Source organism: Heliangelus exortis, chromosome 3 (assembly GCF_036169615.1).
Source record: "Heliangelus exortis chromosome 3, bHelExo1.hap1, whole genome shotgun sequence".
NCBI lineage: Eukaryota > Metazoa > Chordata > Aves > Apodiformes > Trochilidae > Heliangelus > Heliangelus exortis.
Window position 1 is genome coordinate 114,581,212 of NC_092424.1, and position 19,261 is coordinate 114,600,472.

General features: G+C 56.3%; 1 protein-coding gene across 1 annotated transcript; it reads right to left on the bottom strand.

The window, feature by feature from the left end:
- Window positions 1-1,655: 1,655 nt before the first annotated feature.
- Window positions 1,656-18,726, bottom strand: HADHB (hydroxyacyl-CoA dehydrogenase trifunctional multienzyme complex subunit beta). Its single transcript, XM_071742351.1, has 15 exons — window positions 18,583-18,726; window positions 18,187-18,228; window positions 16,536-16,632; window positions 15,968-16,012; window positions 14,053-14,152; window positions 12,980-13,067; window positions 11,578-11,765; window positions 10,458-10,638; window positions 7,799-7,920; window positions 5,631-5,710; window positions 5,490-5,537; window positions 4,710-4,797; window positions 4,099-4,173; window positions 3,189-3,353; window positions 1,656-2,170 (listed from the first exon to the last, which is right to left on the bottom strand). The coding sequence occupies exons 1-15, from the start codon at window positions 18,644-18,646 to the stop codon at window positions 2,135-2,137; spliced, it is 1,419 nt and encodes a 472-aa protein (XP_071598452.1). The 5' UTR covers window positions 18,647-18,726; the 3' UTR covers window positions 1,656-2,134.
- Window positions 18,727-19,261: the final 535 nt, after the last annotated feature.

Consider the following 19,261-nt stretch of genomic DNA (forward strand, 5'->3'; position numbering starts at 1 on the left):
CATGGCACCCGGCCTGGGCTGGGGGGGAGGGACCCTAAAGCCCCCCCAGTGCCCCCCCTGCCATGGTCAGGGACCCCTCCCCCAGCCCGGGGGGCTCCAAGCCCCATCCAACCTGGGCTGAGACACTGCCAGGGATGGGGCAGCCACAGCTTCCTTGGGCAACCTGGGCAACCAGGGGCTCAGCACCCTCACCCCAAGCAATTTCTCCCTCACATCTCAGCCCCAGCTCCCCTCTCCCAGCTGCAAACCCTTCCCCCTTGTCCTATCCCACTCCAGCCCAGCCAGGACATCACCTTATTCCAGGCCACCACTAACCCATGTCCCACACCTGAGAATCACAGAATGCTCATGGCTGGAAAGGACCTCTGAGATCACCAAGTCCAACCAAACAATTTCTCCCTCCCTCCCTCCCTGCCCAAGATCTCCTCTCCATCTCCCCTCTCCCAGCTGCAAACCCTTCCCCCTCGCAGGCTCCCATCCCTCCAGGCCCTTGTCCCAAGTCCCTCCCCAGCTTTCCTGGAGCCCCTTCAGGCACTGGAAGGTGCTCTAAGGTCTCCCCGTTGCAGCCTTCTCTTCTCCAGCCTCAACACCCCCAACTCTCTCAGCCTGGCTCCAGAGCAGAGCTGCTCCAGCCCTCCCAGCAGCTCCAGGGCCTCCTCTGCACTGGCTCCAACAGCTCCGTGTCCTTCTGCTGATGGGGACCCCAGGGATGGACACAGCTTTACCCCAGGGGGGGCTCCCCGGAGCAGAGCAGAGGGGACAATCCCCTCCCTGGCCCTGTGGGGTCACACAGCCCAGGAGATGATCCTTAAGGATCCTTAAGGCCTGTTGGGCTCCCCCATCCACAGAGCACTCACTCCAAGTCAGGGCTGTGGGAAGAGGCTCTGGCACACTCAGCACCAGTGGCAATCCCAGCCCCTGCACATTCCCAGACTTGTCTGAGCAGGGAATCCCCAGGGTGTTCACATACCAAACCCAACAGGTCCCATCCCATCTCCCCGTGCCCTGGCACAAGATTTTCCAAGGTGTTTGCTGAAGCAGGAGCCCCGGGGGTGCCCACACCCACCACTTCACTCAGGAGCCTGGGGAATGGTGGGGTTGGGCAGCAGCTGGCAGGGCTGCAGAAGCTTTTTTTTTCTTTCATGCAATTCAAACCATTTCTTGCAGGTTTCAGATCCCTCTCTGGTTCCCTGGGCAGCAACCCCGGGCACCCCCAGCACAACAAACCCAGGGGAAAACAACCCAGATGTTTAACCAAAAAAAAAAAACCAAGAGCACCACCTCTTCCCCAAATCATGGGAGAAAGATCCACATCTGCAGATGCTTGAAGGTTATTGACCATTCCAAGGAAGCATCACCTGCCTCCAAATGGGAATTTCAGTACCCAGTGTGCCATTCCAACCCAAAGACCTGGAGATCATGGAGTCCAACCACAAAGCTCACACTGCCAAGGCCATTAGAGTGCCACAAGAGGCAGGAGATCCTAACAAAAAGGTCTCCAAAGCATTTATTTTGGAGATTCCTTTGGGCTCTGGAGCTGCAGGTGTTTTCTGGGCAGATTTCCTTGAGCTGCTGCCACCTTTGAGCCCCTGGGACAACCACCACAGAGCTGTCCCCACATCCTGCAGGTGAAGGGAGGGATAGAAAAAAGACAGTTTATCTTTTTTTATTTTTTTTTCTTTTCCTGATTTATTGTGGCTGACCTCAGTGACACCCATTCCTCAGGAGCAATTTGCCAATTCCAGTGCTGTTTGGCACAGCCCAAACCACATCAGTGACTCCCTGCAAGGCCGTGCTGGCCCCCACCTCAGCCCAGCAACCTCCTCACCTCCCCAGTGCTCCACACACAGCTTTGGAATCCTCATTCTCCTGCTGACTGAATTCAGGGTTGCAGTCGGAATCAGAGAGGTTACAAGGACCCTGGAGAAGCTCCAGAGGCAGGTGAACTTTTTGTTCTCCTGGAGTATTTCTTAGCTTGCGTTCATTAGATGAAAATTACCAGCTAGGAGCTAAAAGGTATTTATGAAGGCCACCAAAAATCCTTTTTGGAGAAGGAGGGGACATGATTAGTGCATTGAAATGGCATTGCCAGGCACAGGACAGGTGAATGCCCATTCTGCTGTCCCTTGGCCCTTTACTGAGGGTAAAGCTCCACGATCATCGCGTGCCCCTGGAGGAGAGAGAGAGAGAAAGAGAGAGAAAGGTCACCAAAGGGACTCAAAAGGAGATGGCCAGCTCTTGGTGGCCTTTAATTCACCATATCACACCATCCCAGGCTGCTTTGGGTGGGAAGGGACCCTAAAGGTCACCTCATTCCACCCCCTGCCATGGTCAGGGACCCCTCCCCCAGCCCAGGGGGCTCCAAGCCCCATCCAACCTGGGCTGAGACACTGCCAGGGATGGGGCAGCCACAGCTTCCTTGGGCAACCTGGGCAACCAGGGGCTCAGCACCCTCACCCCAAGGAATTTCTCCCTCCCATCTCCTCTCCATCTCCCCTCTTGCAGCTGGAAACCCTTCCCCCTCATCCCATCCCTCCAGGCCCTTCTCTGAAGTCTCTCCTCATAAATAAAATTTCCAAAATAAACTATAAAAATAACAAGAAATTTTAAAAAGCCTATAAAATTATTTTTTAAAGACTTAAAATAAAAATGAAGATGAGAATTCAGAGCAGATTCTCTCAAAAGGGTTCTGCAGACAGTGGTTTGATGGTGCACAGAGTGCTTCAGGCCAGCCAAGGCAGCAGAGTCCCCCCTGCCCAGGTTCTCCTGAGGAACTCGGGTTGGGAATGGCACCTTCAGGTCACAGAGGACCAGCCATGGTCCCTACAGAACTGCCAGTGCTCACTGCAAGCTGACCCAGGGCTGTAGCCCACAGCAGCCTCCAGCTGTAGGAAGGGTCTCACCCCCTTTTTCTTCCTAAGGTTGGAGGAATGAAGCCCCCAAAGCAGAACCTGGGAAGTCTTTGAGAGTCACCAAACAAAACCCTCAGAGCACGACAGAAATCTCTCTTGCAGGACACGGGCATCACCCAGGGGAGGTTCTGAGATGTCCTGCAGGGACACTGAGCTGAGCTGTGACAAGGGGACAGCCAGGCGAGGGGGTCAGGAACACCAGGGGACTCCAGACCTGGACAGCATTTCACAGTCCCAACAGGAGCAGGAACAGCACCATCCCCCCAGCAGCCCTACCTGCCCTCCAGCAGCACAGGCAGCCACCAGCCCATACTGTCCCCCCTCCTTCTTCAGCCTGTGGGCAGCAGTGATGACCAAACGGCAGCCGGTGGCACCAAAAGGGTGGCCCAGGGACAGGGACCCACCCCAGTTATTGAACTTCTCCAGAGGAGGGGCTCCAATCTGCAAGAACACAGAGTCAGCTGGGCTGGAAGGACACTGCTGGCCACCCCACACCACCACTGGCCCTGTGCTGGCCCCAGAAAGGGCTGCTGGGCACACACAGGGGGTGCCTGATGCCAGCACAAAGCTCCAGGAATGGCTTTGCTGCTCCAGCTGCAGCCAGACAGGGACCCCCCGTGCTGGGAGGACACAAGGAGAAGGACTGAGCCTCTCCCAACAGTCTGAATTCCCTCCTCTCCAGCAATTAGCATCAGGGCTCTGGATCCCCACCTCCCCCTGACACCAGGGATGTCATCATTCCCCAAGAGACTGCTCCCAAGGAATCCCAAGGGATGGGAGAAGAGGAACTTTTGGCACAAGTCAAGTGGTGCCAGGGGAGGTTTAGGTTGGAGCTGGGGAAGAATTTCTCCCTGGAAAGGGTTGTCAGGGCCTGGCCCAGGCTGCCCAGGGCAGGGCTGGAGTCCCCATCATGCCTGGAGGGGTTTCAGAGAAAGCCCTGGGGATGTGGGGATGAGGAACATGGGTGGCTTTAGCACTGCTGGGGTAACCAGCTGGGCTCCATGGTCTTTAACATCTTTTCCATCCAAAACAATTCCATGATTCTATGCCCACACTGGGATTTGCTAACCTGGAGCTGAAGGCAGATGGTTTCACACCCAAGCCCTGCTCTGCAGTTCCAGCATGTCCTGCTGCAACAAGGGACTGCACCAAGCTGGAGATAAAAGTGTCCTGAGTGTGTCCTTACCTTGGACTTTCTGCCCATGTAGTTCTGTGCAAACCAATCTGACTCCATGGCTTTCATGTTTGCCAGGATCTGCCCCTGCAAGGGAGGGGAGCACAGTGTTAAAGAGGGGAAGGACAGACTTTGAGGAGCTCCAACACGCAGTGACACAATTAGTGGGTGACATGCAGAAGTGGATTCTTTCCTTTAAAGGTCTTGGGAAAGTAAGATTATTTCCTTTCCATATCATTTTAGCTGAATCCCTGTTTGCTTGGTGACTTCAAGCAAGGTGAGCAGGGACTCATAGGGATATAAAAATGTTAAACATCACAAATCTACACAGGACTCATCTCCAGACCTACATGTGGAACTGCACCTTTTACAAAAGGTCTTCATAAAAGCTTTCACCAACAGAGAAAGGAAAGATTTGGGATGGGAGGGGGTTCAAAACCTGGAAGGGTTCAAAGCCCACGTGGATGTGGTTTAGTCGGCATGGTGGGGTCGGGCTGATGGTTGGGCTTGATGATCTCAGAGAGGTTTTTTATAACCTTAATGATTCCATGATTCTATGGAAAGAGATGTCTAGGGAGCAGCACTTTACAGTGAGAGGCATCCTGAGTGTGCTGAGTGCTTACAGCAAAGGCTTCATGGAACTCAAAGACGTCGATGTCAGCCAAGCTCAGCCCCGCCTTCTCCAGCACCTTGGGCGTCGCGTACGTGGGGCTGGGGGAGGGTGAAGAAGCACAAGTTTGGGATGAACTGGTTCCCTCACCTCATCCTTCCCCTTGTTCCACAGCTCCTGCCCTCCTCTCCAGCTGCAGCTCCCTGCCTGCCTCACTCCAGCTGAAGCACAACCCCGAGGAAGCTCCTGAGATACCTCCCCAAAACTCCTGACACGTAGCAGCAGGTCCGGGCTGCTGGGCCAGCAGGGATCAGGGAACCCCAGACTGGGCTGGGTGGGAACTTGAGGACCTGATTTTAGTGGGCATGAGGGTGCTTGGTTTAGTGTTGGACATGATTATCCCAGAGGTCTTTTCCCACCTTAATGATTCCATGACTGGGGCACCTCCCTAGGGGTTGGGTGCATGGGGTGGTGGGTGCAGCCCTAAGGATGTTCCAGCCTCCAGTCCTTGGGGCTGCCCAAGTCTGTCATGGAACCCCAGACTGGTTTGGGTGGGGAGGGACCTGAAAGCTCCCCCAGAGTCCCCCCTGCCACGGTCAGGGACCCCTCCCCCAGCCCAGGGGGCTCCAAGCCCCATCCAACCTGGGCTGAGACACTGCCAGGGATGGGGCAGCCACAGCTTCCTTGGGCAACCTGGGCAACCAGGGGCTCAGCACCCTCACCCCAAGCAATTTCTCCCTCCCATCTCCTCTCCACCTCCCCTCTTGCAGATCCTGATCCTCACACCACCTACCCCAGCAGCAGTTGGTCCTTTGGATCCTGGGACACATACACAAAGTCCCTGCACAGGAGGAATGCTGTTAGTGACAGGAAAAGGAGAGGGAGGGGAGAGCAGGCTTCAGAGCCCCCATGGAGCCAGACACCCCTGTTTTACCTCAGGTAGGCCTTTGGTTTGTACCCCATCTCCAGAGCCTTCTCCTCAGACATGAGCAGCACTGCAGAGGCACCATCTGTCTGCAGGAAAGGAAAAACCCCTCAGGATTGGGATGGACTGGAGGGGGGGGGTCTCCAAACTGGGCTGTAGCCCTGCTGAAGCACTTCCCAAAAATCCTGACCCACAGCTCCCCCTGCTCTGACAAACAGAGGCACCTGGAAGCCCTACCAGTCCTGAGGACAAACTGGTCACCCCAAGTGCTGGGCATTATCCACCTGGATTTCCTCAAGGATTCTGACAGAGCTGCCCAGGGGCTCCTCTGAGGGACACTGATGTGTTCCTGCCAAGACAAGTGGGCCACGGGGTGCTGGGAATCAGCTCCTTCTCCAACTGGACAGGCTCAACATTGGCTCAACATTGGGCCCAGGGCTCTTTAATATCCTCATAAAAGTGATCTGGAGGTTGGGATCAAATGTACCCTCCTGAAGTCCCCAGATGAGGTGAGCAGTGGACACTTGAGAAGGGAGAGCTACCTACAGGAAGACCTGGACAGGCTGGAAGGGTGGGCCAAAGGTTGTCATAAAGCTCAACAAGGACAAATGCAAGGTCTTATCCCTGGGGAAACATAACCCAGGAGTGCAGCACAGGCTGGAATCCAGCTGGTCAGGGAGCAGATCTGTGGGGAGAGACCTGGGGGTCCTGGTGGACAAGGGAAGGGAACAGTGTGCTGCACAGAAAGCCAGCAGGACACTGCTGGATCACCAAGGGCATCTAAAAAACTCATTATCCAGTCCTACTTAGTGCTCATCAGCCCACCCCTGGAATGCTGGGTTCAGTTTTGGTCCCTGCTGTAGAAAAAAGCTGTGGACAGGCTGGAGAGGGTCCAGAGAAGGGCCAGGAAGATGATCCAAGGACTGGGAAAGCCATATGAGGAAAGGCTGAGAGAACTGGGTCTGTGCAGCCTTGAGAGCAGGAGGCTCAGGAAGATCCCATCCTTCTTGGAGGGTGGGCACAAGGAAGAGGGAGACTCCCTTTTTACAGGGACTCACACGGAAAAGACAAGGGGTGAGGGGTGCAAGTTACTCCTGGGGAGATCCCAACTGGACTCAAGAGGGAAATTTTCCAGGAGAACAATGAGGGAAGTGGTGGATTCCCCAGTGTTGGACACTTTGAAGGCTGAGCTGGACAGGGTGCTGCTGGGCTACCTTCTCTAGACTGTGCTTTTGCCAAGAAAGGTTGGGCCAGCTGATCCTTGAGGTCCCTTCCAGCCTGGGGTTGTGTCATGCTCTGAGCACTCACCTGTCTGCTCAGCTCCATCCCCAGACTGCTGATAATCCTGGGATATAACTCTGCAAAACTGAGCACCACAGCCCTGCCCCACTCCCTGGGGAGCAGCCCAAGCTGTCCTGCAGGTGCTGCAGACACACAGCAGGGTGTGAGATGCTCCTCAGGCCAAGGCTGGGGCATCCCCAGGCTCTGCAGGTCCCCAGGAGGCTGAAGAGGGAAGGGCATTGGAGCCCCAGAGCAGTTACTGGGAGCTTCCTTGGAAGTGTTCCTCACAAACTGGGATTTTAAAGCCACCACTATGAGTCAGGGGACACCCTGAGCCCTCTGTGGAGGTGTTGGGTGACCATCACCTTCCCCCAAGCCTCAGGAACCAGGGTTCAGCCAGGGCTCAGCTTCCTTTAGAAGAGAGAACAAGGAGCAGGTGCAGAGGAGACCTTGGTGTAGATGTGCCAGAGAAACCTCCTCACCTCACAGAGTGAGCCTCCAAGTGACAAGCTGAGACTAAAACAAGTGACTTCTGGACTTAGAATGGGTTTGGGCCCATCCTGAGGCAGAACTTCTGCACGGGCCTTTGAAGGCTCAACCCTCACGAGGCAGCTCCAGAGCAGCAAATGGGTAAGAGAGAGGAAAAACCTCAGGGGTGGGGCTGATTTTAAAATGAAATCGTGCCCAAATTCACCAGATTTTAACTCAGTTCAAATTCACCCTTTGAAAAAAAAAAACAAAACAGAAAAATCCCAAAGCAGGGGATGCTACAAAGGAGACAACTGATCCCCCATGGGTTGTACCAGCTCGAGCTGTGGGAGGCAGAGAGTAAACTGGAGGGGATTTTTTGGGGATTTTTTCCCTTTCTGGCTGAGGGGGGTGGGAAGAGGCATTACCAGGAAGGAGGAGTTGGCAGCTGTGACTGTTCCATAGGGCTTGACAAAGGCTGGCTTCAGCTTCCCCATCTGCTCGATGGAGGAAGGACGGATCCCATTGTCCTTGGTCACTGTCTCTTTGCCTGTTGATGACCAACAAACAAACAAAAAACAACCCAAAAAGACAGATTTTAACCAGGAAAGTCAGCAACAGACAGGAATTTGCACAAAATAAATCAGGGAACTGCTTTATAGAACTAGTGGGGAGGAAGGGGAAAAAAAAAAAAAGGAAAACCCACTTATGGCATCAGGGTGTTTCCCACAGTGCTCAAACACTGAAGAGATGAAGAAAACTTACAAAATTAATCACAGAATCATCGAATGTCAGGGTGGGAAGGGACCTTTAAAACTCCCCCAGTGCCCCCCCTGCCATGGTCAGGGACCCCTCCCCCAGCCCAGGGGGCTCCAAGCCCCATCCAACCTGGGCTGAGACACTGCCAGGGATGGGGCAGCCACAGCTTCCTTGGGCAACCTGTTCCAGTCTCTCACCACCCTCAAATTCAAGAATTTCTTCCTCAGGTCCAACCCCAATCTCCCCTCTTCCAGTTTTAACCCATTTCCCTTGTCCTCTCCCTACCCCCCCGTGTCCAAAGCCCTCCCCCAGCTTTCTTGGAGCCCCTTCAGATATTGGGAGGTTGCTCTGAGCTCACCTGGGAGCCTCCTCTTCTCCAGGCTGAACAACCCCAAGCCCTCAGCCTGGCTTCCCAGGGAGGTGCTCAGCCCTCTGAGCATTTGAGTGGCTCTGCTCTGGACACCTTCCAGGAGCTCTGTGTCCTTCTGCTGTTGGGGACTCCAACATGGACCATCTCCTCCAACCCCTCTGTATCATCCCCAAATGAGCAACTGTCTCAGAACAGCTGCCCTGACATGATGGGCATTGGGGTTCCTCATCTGACAGCCACCTGGACTCTCTTCTCTCAAGGAGAGGCCCCCATTTGGGTGGTCACCCTGATAAATGGGGTCCTGGTCTCAGAGGAGCAGCCTCTCCTTCAGTGGCCATCCCTGGACACTGTCCTTGCAAGGAGAGCCCCTCTTTGATGGCCCCCCTGACAGGCAGGACACTGTCCTTACTCAGGAAAGGCCAGGGGCAGGCAAGCTGTCCCCTGAGGAGGCAGAGTGCCACCCTGGGTGTCCCTCATGAAGCCAGTGAAGAGGTGGCATGCACAGAAATAAGGGTTCTTGCTCAGTCACCCCATCTGGAGGTGCCCAAGAGAAGACCTGGATGTGTCAGATATGGCAAGCCCTGAAAAGGTGGGGTCAGGTGGCACCTCCCACCCAAGGACCACAACTTCCTACCAAGAGCATTTGCTGGATCCAAGGGTGGGGATATGGCCAGCAGGCCAAGAGAGGGCATTCTGCCACTTTGCTCTGCTCTGGTGAGACCTCAGCTGGGTTATTGCATCCAGCTCTGGAGCCCCCAGCACAGAAAGGACATGGACATCATGGAGAGGGTCCAGAGGAGGGGGCTCAGGGGGCTGGAACACCTCTGCTGGGCAGCCAGGCTGTGGGAGCTGGGGGCGTTCAGCCTGGAGAAGAGGAGGCTCTGGGGACACCCAACAGTGACCTGCCAGTATCTGAAGGGGCCACAGGAATGCTGTTTGCAAGGGCCTGGAGGGATAGGATGAGGGGAAATCGTTTTAAATTAGGGAAGAGCAGGTTTAGATGGGTTGTTAGGAACAAGTTGTGTCCCCTCAGGGTGGTGGAACAACAGAACACGTTGCCCAGCAGAATGCTACTGACCTGACCCCTTCTTTTCTAGTTAAAAGTGTGGGATTATTTTTTTTTTCTTCATCAAACTGGCACATTGTCCTGGTTTGGGGCAGGATAAAGGGGATTTTCTGTCCTGTCCTTTTGCTTCCAGCTCAGTCTCTTGTCAGGAGCTGCACTTGCTGAAATGAACAGCAAGTTTCTCAGGCAGTGGCTGCTGCTGGGACTGAGCCCACTCCATGGTTATAGTTACAGCAGAACCAAGGAACTGCTCAGCTCTGAGCAACATTTTGCCCTCCAAAAGGAGAAAAGGAGTAAAAAGGTCCCACCTGGAACCCTCCCTTAGGGAGGAAGGGACAAGAGAAATGACCAGAATTGACCAAACAGAGGATTCCATCCCATACACCTCATACTCAGGAGAAATCTGAGGGATCCCCAGGGTCAAACCCCTTCCTGCTTCCCCTTCTTCCCCTCTCCCTGTTTGTTTTGGCATCCTGGGAGGATTCCATCCCTTCCTCTGCCTCTGCTCCTGATCCATGCCAGCCTGAATCTGTGTGTTCCTGCCTCCAGCTCCCAACTGCTGCTGACCCCAGGATTCCAGCCTGGACTTTCCCAGGGCTGCCCTGCAGCCTCAGTGGGGATGGGAGAGTTATTGGGGAGAGGGGGAGGAACCTGGGATCCATTTTCCTGTCTATTTGTATAGATTTAGCCATTTTTTACCTTTTTATCATGACTGTTGCAGTCAAGCTGTGCAGTTCAGTTCCCAACCCATCAGTCTCTCTCCCTCATTCTCTCTCCTTTCTTTATCGGGGAGGGGGATTAACAGACAGCTCCTGGTATTGGGTTTCATTGCTGGGCCAATTACACCCTGACATGAACGCAGGCAACAACAGACACACACACAGCCTTTTACCTGGCACTTTGAAGGGCACCACATCAGAGAGCAACCCTCCATCCTGGGCTTTCTTGGCCAGGGTGTGTGAGCGCAGCGCGTACTCGTCCTGCTCCCGGCGGGAGATCCCGAAGGCGGCGGCCAGGCGGTCAGCAGAGTGCCCCATGGTCTCACTGGTGGAGAACTCTGCCACAGCTGGGAGCTGGGAAAGGCAAAAATCAGCTCAGGACAGGCAGAAACCTGTCCCCTGGGGCAGGCACCTGGAGGTCAGCAGAAGGGGAAGCCCTGAACGGTCAGGCAGGGAGGAGCTGCGAGTCGGAATCTGGGGGAACCGACACGTGGCTACCAGAGCAGAAGTGAGCTGGCCACTTCCAAAGAGTTCAGTAAAATGTGGATAAAGTGAGGTCCAGATCACAGCTTCAAGGCCTTCTGGCTCTCTGCAAGCCCCTGAGAGGAGGTTGGAGCCAGGGGGGGTCGGGCTCTGCTCCCAAGGAACAAGGGATGGGAGAAGAGGAACTTTTGGCACAAGTCAAGTGGTGCCAGGGGAGGTTTAGGTTGGAGCTGGGGAAGAATTTCTCCCTGGAAAGGGTTGTCAGGGCCTGGCCCAGGCTGCCCAGGGCAGGGCTGGAGTCCCCATCATGCCTGGAGGGGTTTCAGAGCAACCCCTGGGGATGTGGGGATGGGGGGAGGGTTGGACTCCATCACCTTCATGGCCTTTTCCAACCAAAACGATTCTGTGATCCTGTTACTTCACTTATTTAAGAAAGAAAAAAGTCTCCTGACCATTTAGGGCCCTTTCAGAAGGGCCCTCAGTTATTAATAGAACTAAGGTTCTGCTTGGTAGCCACCAGCACAGTTCACTGAGGAGCTGCAGCAGGACAGGGAAGCTTTGAAATTGTTTTTCCTGCAGAGCAACACATCAGAAAACAGAGCAGAGGGTCAGGACTGCTGAGCTGTGTTCATCACAGCACCTGGGATCAAACACAGAGCACAGGGCTCCAACATGAGCCCACCACAGGCAGGCAGCTCTGCTTTGTCAAATCCTCTCCACTGAGGCTAAAAAAAGACTTCCCGAGGGCCACTCGTGTTGCTCCTCCTCACACAGCAGCTCAGCTTCAAGAGAGGCCTGGGAAGCATTTACCTCAGGAGCAAAGTAGTCAGGGCGAATCCTGGAAATCAGGGAGAGCTTCTGGCCCAAGGTCTTGGCTCTGTTCAGGGTCAGCAGGGTCTTCCTCATCTTCCTGCTGTGGCGGATGGGAATGTCTGACATGAACTCCACTCCCCCAGCCACCACCACATCACACTGGCCAGCAGCTATCAGCCCCACACCTGCAGGAAAACACAGCTGGAGCAGAGCTGGGAAAAGGGACACTGCCAGGGGAGGAGCAGCTCTGATCCGGAGCCAGGCTGAGAGAGCTGGGGGTGTTGAGGCTGGAGAAGAGAAGGCTGCAACGGGGAGACCTTAGAGCACCTTCCAGTGCCTGAAGGGGCTCCAGGAAAGCTGGGGAGGGACTTGGGACAAGGGCCTGGAGGGATGGGACCCTGCGAGGGGGAAGGGTTTGCAGCTGGGAGAGGGGAGATGGAGAGGAGATCTTGGGCAGGGAGGGAGGGAGGGAGGGAGGGAGAAATTGTTTGGTTGGACTTGGTGATCTCAGAGGTCCTTTCCAGCCATGAGCATTCTGTGATTCTCAGGTGTGGGACATGGGTTAGTGGTGGCCTGGAATAAGGTGATGTCCTGGCTGGGCTGGAGTGGGATAGGACAAGGGGGAAGGGTTTGCAGCTGGGAGAGGGGAGCTGGGGCTGAGATGGGAGGGAGAAATTGCTTGGGGTGAGGGTGCTGAGCCCCTGGTTGCCCAGGTTGCCCAAGGAAGCTGTGGCTGCCCCATCCCTGGCAGTGTCTCAGCCCAGGTTGGATGGGGCTTGGAGCCCCCTGGGCTGGGGGAGGGGTCCCAGCCCTAAAAAATGAGAAAGCTTTAAGGCCCTTTTCAACCCAACCCATTCAGTGATTTGATGATTAATTCCATGATTTCTATGCCCTCAGTGCCTTTCAGTTCCTCCTCCAGGCTCTGGCAGTTACACAACACGTGCTGGCCAGAGACCCAGCAGGCTGAACTTTTTTCTGATCAGACTTTTTTCTGACTCATAGGAGTTCCATAACTTTGCTTCCAGTTGTCTCACACAGCAACTGGGAGATGAATAACCCTGGTGATTCAGGACAGTCACCAGGTCTCCACTTGTCTGCTCTGTTCAGGCTCAGCCCATGATGAAAGCAGCCTGAAAGGCACCAACTTCTTATCCTGATGTTTCCCTCAGCTCCCAAGCTAACAGGGATGCTGAGCAGACTATCAGTGAATCCAAAGGGTGTCCAGCTGCTGGCAGGCCTGCAGCAGACTCTTGATCCACATTACATTTTGTTGGTTTGAAAACCTTCCTTCCATTCCAGAATGTCTTCAGGTGCTTGCTAAGCAGGCCAAGGTAGAGGGGGGCTCAGAGGAGTTGCTGAGCTCTGTCTCAAGCCCCCCAGCTTCTCCCAGCCAACATACCTGTGGTCATTGCCTGGTTGGAAGAAATGCAGGCCATGGTGACTGTATGGGCTGGGGTTTTGTCAGAGAAACCTGCTCCCAGGGCAGCCTGTCAGAGACAGAAGGACTGTGAGCACCCAGAGGGGGGCAGAGCTCCCTCCTGCCCAGCCACAGCTCAACACCAGCACAGGAGCTTCCAGTCTCCAGCTCTACCCTGTCCCCAGGCTCTGGGAGCAGGAGAGGGCAGCTGGCAGAGCTCTCACACAGCCCTGGACCCCATTCATGAAGGGAGGAATTCATCCCCAGTCCAAAACAGCTCCTGGCATCATCTTTGCTTCACCTTGTTTTGGAAAGGCAACAAGGGGAAGGGATTATTTTGGGCTGCCTCAGCACCAGGCTGCCTGGCTTTACCCAGAGCCATTCCCTGCAGCCTCTCCTCCTTCCCACCCCCTTGTGGCAAGACCTTCCCCCGACCTGAGCCCTGGCCAAGTGGTTGAAAGTTCAGCAGCTTGTTCCCGAGGTAAAATTACACCCCGGGCTCATCTGACTGGCAGGTGACCAAGGGAAGGATTGTGCATACAGGAGGCTGAAACTGCTGAGGGAAGAGGAGAGCCTGCTCAGCCCCAAAGCCTCCCCAGCCCACATTATGTCAGGGTTTTGCCTGGTTGTGGATCAAAAATAACACAAAACCAGCAGAGGCTCAGGATTAGAGAGCAATCACACTCCTCTAGAATGCTGCTCCTGGGTATAAAGGGCAAAGTTTGTTTCCTGCCTGACAGAAAAAGAGGCAGCCAAGCTCCTGCAAATCTTTCAGAAGCTGTGTCTGAAACCAAACCAAAAAACTACCCCAGGGCAGGGACTCTCAGAGCTGCCCTGTGCCTCCCCAGCCCCCTGGACAAACCAGCTGGCAGTGAGGTGTGACCATGAGTGCTTATCCAACACTTCCCTCTCAGGACAGACCCAAGCAGGCTCGGAGCAGGACACAGTTGTTGGGCAGACACAGCTCCTTCCTGCTCCCAGACCCCTGTGACATTACAAAAGTGTCTTGCAAGGGTTTGTCACCTCCCTCAGGGGCAGGGCTGCAGGGGACCCACCTCTCTGGCCACGTTGCTGGTTTTCACCTCCTGGATCACAGTGCCATACACGATGTAGTCAACAACATCCTTGGGGACACTGGTGCGGCTCAGCAAACCCCTGAGGGGGAGAGCAAAACCCAAGAGGATCCCAAGCATGGCACCAGGAACCTCATACAGCCCCCACACAGCCCCTTCCCACCAGCCTCACCCATCTCCTGCCCCACTTCAGAGCCACAGGAGGGCAGGGGCTGGAAGGGACCTCTGGGCATCCAACCCCTCTGCCAGGACAGGGTGACCCAGAGAGGTGGCACAGGATGGTGTCCAGGGGGGGTTGGGATGTCACCAGAGATGGGGACTCCCCCAGCCCTCTGAGCAGCCCATTCCAGGGCTCTGCCACCCTCAAAGCCCAGAAGTTCCTTCCTCCTGGTGTTTGGATGGAGCTCCCTATGTTCCAGGTTGTGCCCATGACCTCTGGGCACCCCTGACACAAGTCTGGTCCTGACACCCACCCCCAAAGGCTCACACCCAGCCCCTGGGGACTGCACTGGAGGACTCTGAGAGGTCCCTTCCAGCCCAAATTATTCCAGAATCCTAAGCCTGGATAAGCACTGGCAAGATTCCCCCTCAGGTTTCTCTCCTCCAAGTCCCTCAGCCTCTCCTCCCAGTCCCCTCATCCCCTTTGCTGTCCCCTCTCCAGCACGTCCCTGTCCTTCCTGGGCACAGTTCCTCAGATGGGGCCCCAAGAGGGCAGACTGGGGGGGTAGGAGAACCTCCACCTGCTTGCCAGGCTCTTCCTCATCCCTCTGGCTTTCTTGGCCCTGAGGAAACCCTGCTGGCTCCACCAGGGCTTGTTCCACAGAGCTGCTCTGCAGCCTGTGCTGCTGCAGGGGCTCTTCCTCCCCAGGTGCAGGACCCTACAACTTCCCTGTGCTCAGTGTCACCAGGTGAAGGCACCTCATGAGCCTTTCTTCTCCATGAGAAGTGCAGCCCACGATGGCTGCAGCCACTCCTGGTGACACTGTCACTGTTCACAGATGAAAGCCACCACCCTACACTCTCCCCGTGCTCTTGGACCAATTTGGAGCATTCTGACACCAAAAATCACCACTCAGTACAAATCTGATGAGAGAATTTGCCACATCTGGGCCAACCCAGCAGGTCCTGGAGGGGACAAGCAGGGTGCCAGCATTGCCTTGTTCTGGTGGCCACTTTGTTTTCTCTGCAGTGCCCAGGGGGTGCTGCCCACAGCTCAGTGGGGATGAGCACTGGAGCTGGAGAACTGCCAGCAGGATGCAAAGGAACTGGGATTTGTCCAGGAGGACACTGCCACCTCTCTGGGACACTGCACTCAAACACAAGCCTCTTGTAAGCCCCACTGCTTGAGCCACCTACTGAGGTGCTGGTGGGCCATGAGCAATGGAGCACTTGGCTGGTATCATCCAGAGACAAATCATGGATCATCAGGGCTGGAAAAACCTCTGAGAGTCACCCAGCCCCCCCCTGCCCCATGTCCCTCATCCCCACATCCCCAGGGCTTTCTCTGAAACCCCTCCAGGCATGATGGGGACTCCAGCCCTGCCCTGGGCAGCCTGGGCCAGGCCCTGACAACCCTTTCCAGGGAGAAATTCTTCCCCAGCTCCAACCTAAACCTCCCCTGGCACCACTTGACTTGTGCCAAAAGTTCCTCTTCTCCCATCCCTTCTTCCTTGGGGGCAGAGCCCGACCCCCCCTGGCTCCAACCTCCTCTCAGGGGCTTGCAGAGAGCCACAAGGTCTCCCCTCAGCCTCCTCTGCTCCAGGATCAGCACCCACAGCTCCCTCAGATGCTCCTCACAACACTGATGTCCCAGATCCCCTCCAGACAACCCTTCAGAGCTCCTGATGCCCCCCCAGGTGCTGTGGGGCCCCCCCAGCCCCAGGTGCCTGTTACTTACTGCAGAGCTGCCCTGGCCAGGTCATGAGGCATGAGATCTGCATACCTGGGGGCAGAGGGGACACAAAGAACCTCAGAGGTGCCAGAACCCAGCACTGAGCTCTGCTCCACCCTTTCCCCAGGAGCACAGCAGCAGCAGAGGTGATGTCCCAGGAATGCTCCAGTGCATTTCTAACCCAGCAGCTCCCCCACCCCCCACCCCCCCAGGCTGTGGAGCCCACTTGTGTGCTGGGATCACCAGACTGGGAACAGGGAACAGCAGAAGGAAAGGAATAAAGGATCCCCTCACCCTCCCCTGACCCCAAGCTGCTGCCAGCAAGGAGCCTGCAGCAGGTTCTCTGCTGGTTCCTGGGGCTGCCTCATCTGCTCCAGTCCCACCAGGTGGAGCAGAACCCCTCAGCCTCCACCAGGAAGGCTCTTCCCCAATCCAGATTTTCCACCCGGGAAGCTGGGATCAGCCTGTCCCACTGCCACCCCAGCACCTCTGGTGGGTCAGGAGGCAGAGCTCAGCCCCCCAGGAAGGCTCCTGCACCCCCAGCCCAGGCACTGCTGCCTCCTGTCCCACTCACGTGGTGCCTGAGAGCAGGAAGGGGATCCGGACACCTTCCACCACCACCACGTTCCTCACCCCACTCCTGGCCAAGGTCTTCTTGCTCTTGGGCTGGGCTGGGGAGAGAGAAGGGATGGGAGGGAGAAGATCAGGATGGGAAGGAGAAGATCAGCAAAGCATGGAGCAGGACTCTGGAAAAACCACCAGGAAATGAGGGAAATTCTTCTCTTGGCATGCCCAAGCCCAGAGCAGAGCAGGGAGGACACCTCAGGTGTCACCTTGGCTCTCTCTCTGCCCCAGGCTTCTTCTCCAGACCCTTATCCATCCTCTCCATCCCCTTCTCCATCTTCTCCAGCCCCTTCCCCAGCTCCATTCCCTTCTCTGGACACTCTCCAGCCCCTCAATCTCCTTCTGCTCCTGAGGGCCCCAGAACTGACCCCAGGATTGGGGGTGCAGCCTCAGCAGTGCCCAGCACAGGGGCACCATCCCTTCCCTTCTCTGCCCACCCCATTCCTGACCCAAGCCAGGATTCTGGTGGCCACCTTGGCCACCTGGGCACACTCTGCCTCATCTCCAGCTGCTGTTGCCCAACTCCCCCAGCTCCTTTCCCACCAGGCACTTTCCAGCTGCTCTGCCCCAAGCCTGGAGCTCTGCCTGGGCTTGGGGTGACCCAAGGGCAGGACCCAGCACTTGGCCTTGGTGAAACTCCTACAGTTGGCTTCATCCCATGGATCCATCCTGTCCTGATCCCTCTGCAGAGCCTCATCCCATGGATCCATCCTGTCCTGATCCCTCTGCAGAGCCTCATCCCATGGATCCATCCTGTCCTGATCCCTCTGCAGAGCCTCATCCCATGGATCCATCCTGTCCTGATCCCTCTGCAGAGCCTCATCCCATGGATCCAGCCTGTCCTGATCCCTCTGCAGAGCCTCATCCCATGGATCCATCCTGTCCTGATCCCTCTGCAGAGCCTCACCCCATGGATCCATCCTGTCCTGATCCCTCTGCAGAGCCTCACCCCATGGATCCAGCCTGTCCTGATCCCTCTGCAGAGCCTCATCCCATGGATCCAGCCTGTCCTGATCCCTCTGCAGAGCCTCATCCCATGGATCCAGCCTGCCCTGACCCCTCTGTGGATCCTCCCTGCCCTCAGGCAGCTCAGGACTGCCACCCAGCCTGGTGTCACCTGCAGCACAAGGTGGCCCAGGCCCTGCAGTCAGTGTCACAGTGCCTGCCACAGCTCCTCTGCAGTGACAATCAACAGGAACAGAGCTCAGGGGGGACCCCAGGGCCAGCAGCTCTGCAGCCTGAGCAGCAGGACCACAGCAAACCCCCCACCCCTCACTGAATCCCCCCTGGCACCTCCCTCATCCCATCAGCTTCCCCTTGGGAAGGACAAGCAGAGGAGAAACCCTGAGCCCATCTCTGTGCTGAAGATCCAGAAATAGCCCCAGATCAGGTGACAATGGGACAGGGCAGAGCTGCTGGGGACAAGGGACAGGCAGGGGACTCAGCACCACATGGGGCTTTCCCTCTCTGCTCAGCCTGAGCCCCCCTGCACCCATCCTGGAGCTCTAAGCAGGAGGAGGCTCTGGGAGAGGGAGGGAGCTTCACAGATTTTGTGTTTTCCAGCCCAGCCCTGGGAAGATTTTGAGGAGGTTTCACTGTACCTGCAGCTTGTGAGGGAGCAGAGCAGCTGAGGCAGCGAGGAACTGAAAAACAAAGAGCACAAGAGGGGCTGGGAGGGGAGCAGCAGCTGCTGGGAAACTGCTGGGAAAACATCACCCCCCAGGGACACGGCTGCACCTGAGGGGTTTTGTTAATTAATTAATTAACTCAGTCATTACCCTGAGGCTCCTCCCACCCCTGAGCTGGGAAGGAACAGCCATGGCAGTGAGGGCTTCCCCACAAACCCCACTTTTTTTTTGTTTTGTTTTTTTTTTTTAATTTTTAAGGGATTCAGCTCCAAGCACCCACCCCAAACTCACCCCCCCCCCACCCAGAACCCTTCAGCCCCCCCCAGTTCCAATGCTAAATGAGGATAATGGGAATGTCAGGATACTCACAGCCCCGGGCAGCCCACGAGGGGGGGGGGAGGTTTCTGAGGGCCTGGGCCAGCAGGGAATTCATTTTGGGGTCTGGGGAGCTGGAGAGGAACCCGGGATCAGCCCCCCCTGCTCTGAGCCAGAGGGACCCCACGGGCAAACAAACAGGAGAAGCAAAGGGAGAGGAGAATTCCAAGGGCAGCAGGAGGGAAATGCTCCAGGGAGAGGAGAATTCCAAGGGCAGCAGGAGGGAAATGCTCCCTGGGGTGCTTTGTGAGCCAGGAGGAAGGGTGGGAAAACATCCCTGGAAATAAACACCCCCTCCCCCCTGCCCCCAGGAGCAGGCCCAGCACTCAGCCTCCTCTCACCTTCCTTTCCCAAGCCTTGTGCCACCACTTCCCCACTGGAAAATTGTCCCAGTGCCCGGGCAGCCTGGCTCCCAGCCCTGCCCTGCCAGGCTTTGTCACCCTTGTCACCCTGGGGACTTTTGCTGCTCCTGCCCAGGGGCTGCAGAGCAAGGTGGCACCTCCTGCCCCCCCAGAACTGAAGAGGGGGGGTCCCTACGAGCTGATCCTCAGCCCCAGGGTTAAGAACAACCCCCTTCAGCTCTCCCTGCCACGCTTTTAGGGCTCAGGCTGCCCCCCCCTCCTGCAGCAGAGCTCTTCCTGCCCCCCCCCCTCACTGACCCTTCCCTTCCCCC

Coding starts and splice junctions, on each gene's coding strand:
- HADHB (XM_071742351.1), bottom strand. CDS start 18,646: ATGAATTCCCTGCTGGCCCAGGCCCTCAGAAACCTCCCCCCCCCCTCG. Junction 5,711..7,798: donor CTGCCAACTCCTCCTTCCTG/GTAATGCCTCTT, acceptor CCTTTCCTGCAG/ACAGATGGTGCCTCTGCAGT. Junction 4,798..5,489: donor AAGGACCAACTGCTGCTGGG/GTAGGTGGTGTG, acceptor ACCCTCCCCCAG/CCCCACGTACGCGACGCCCA.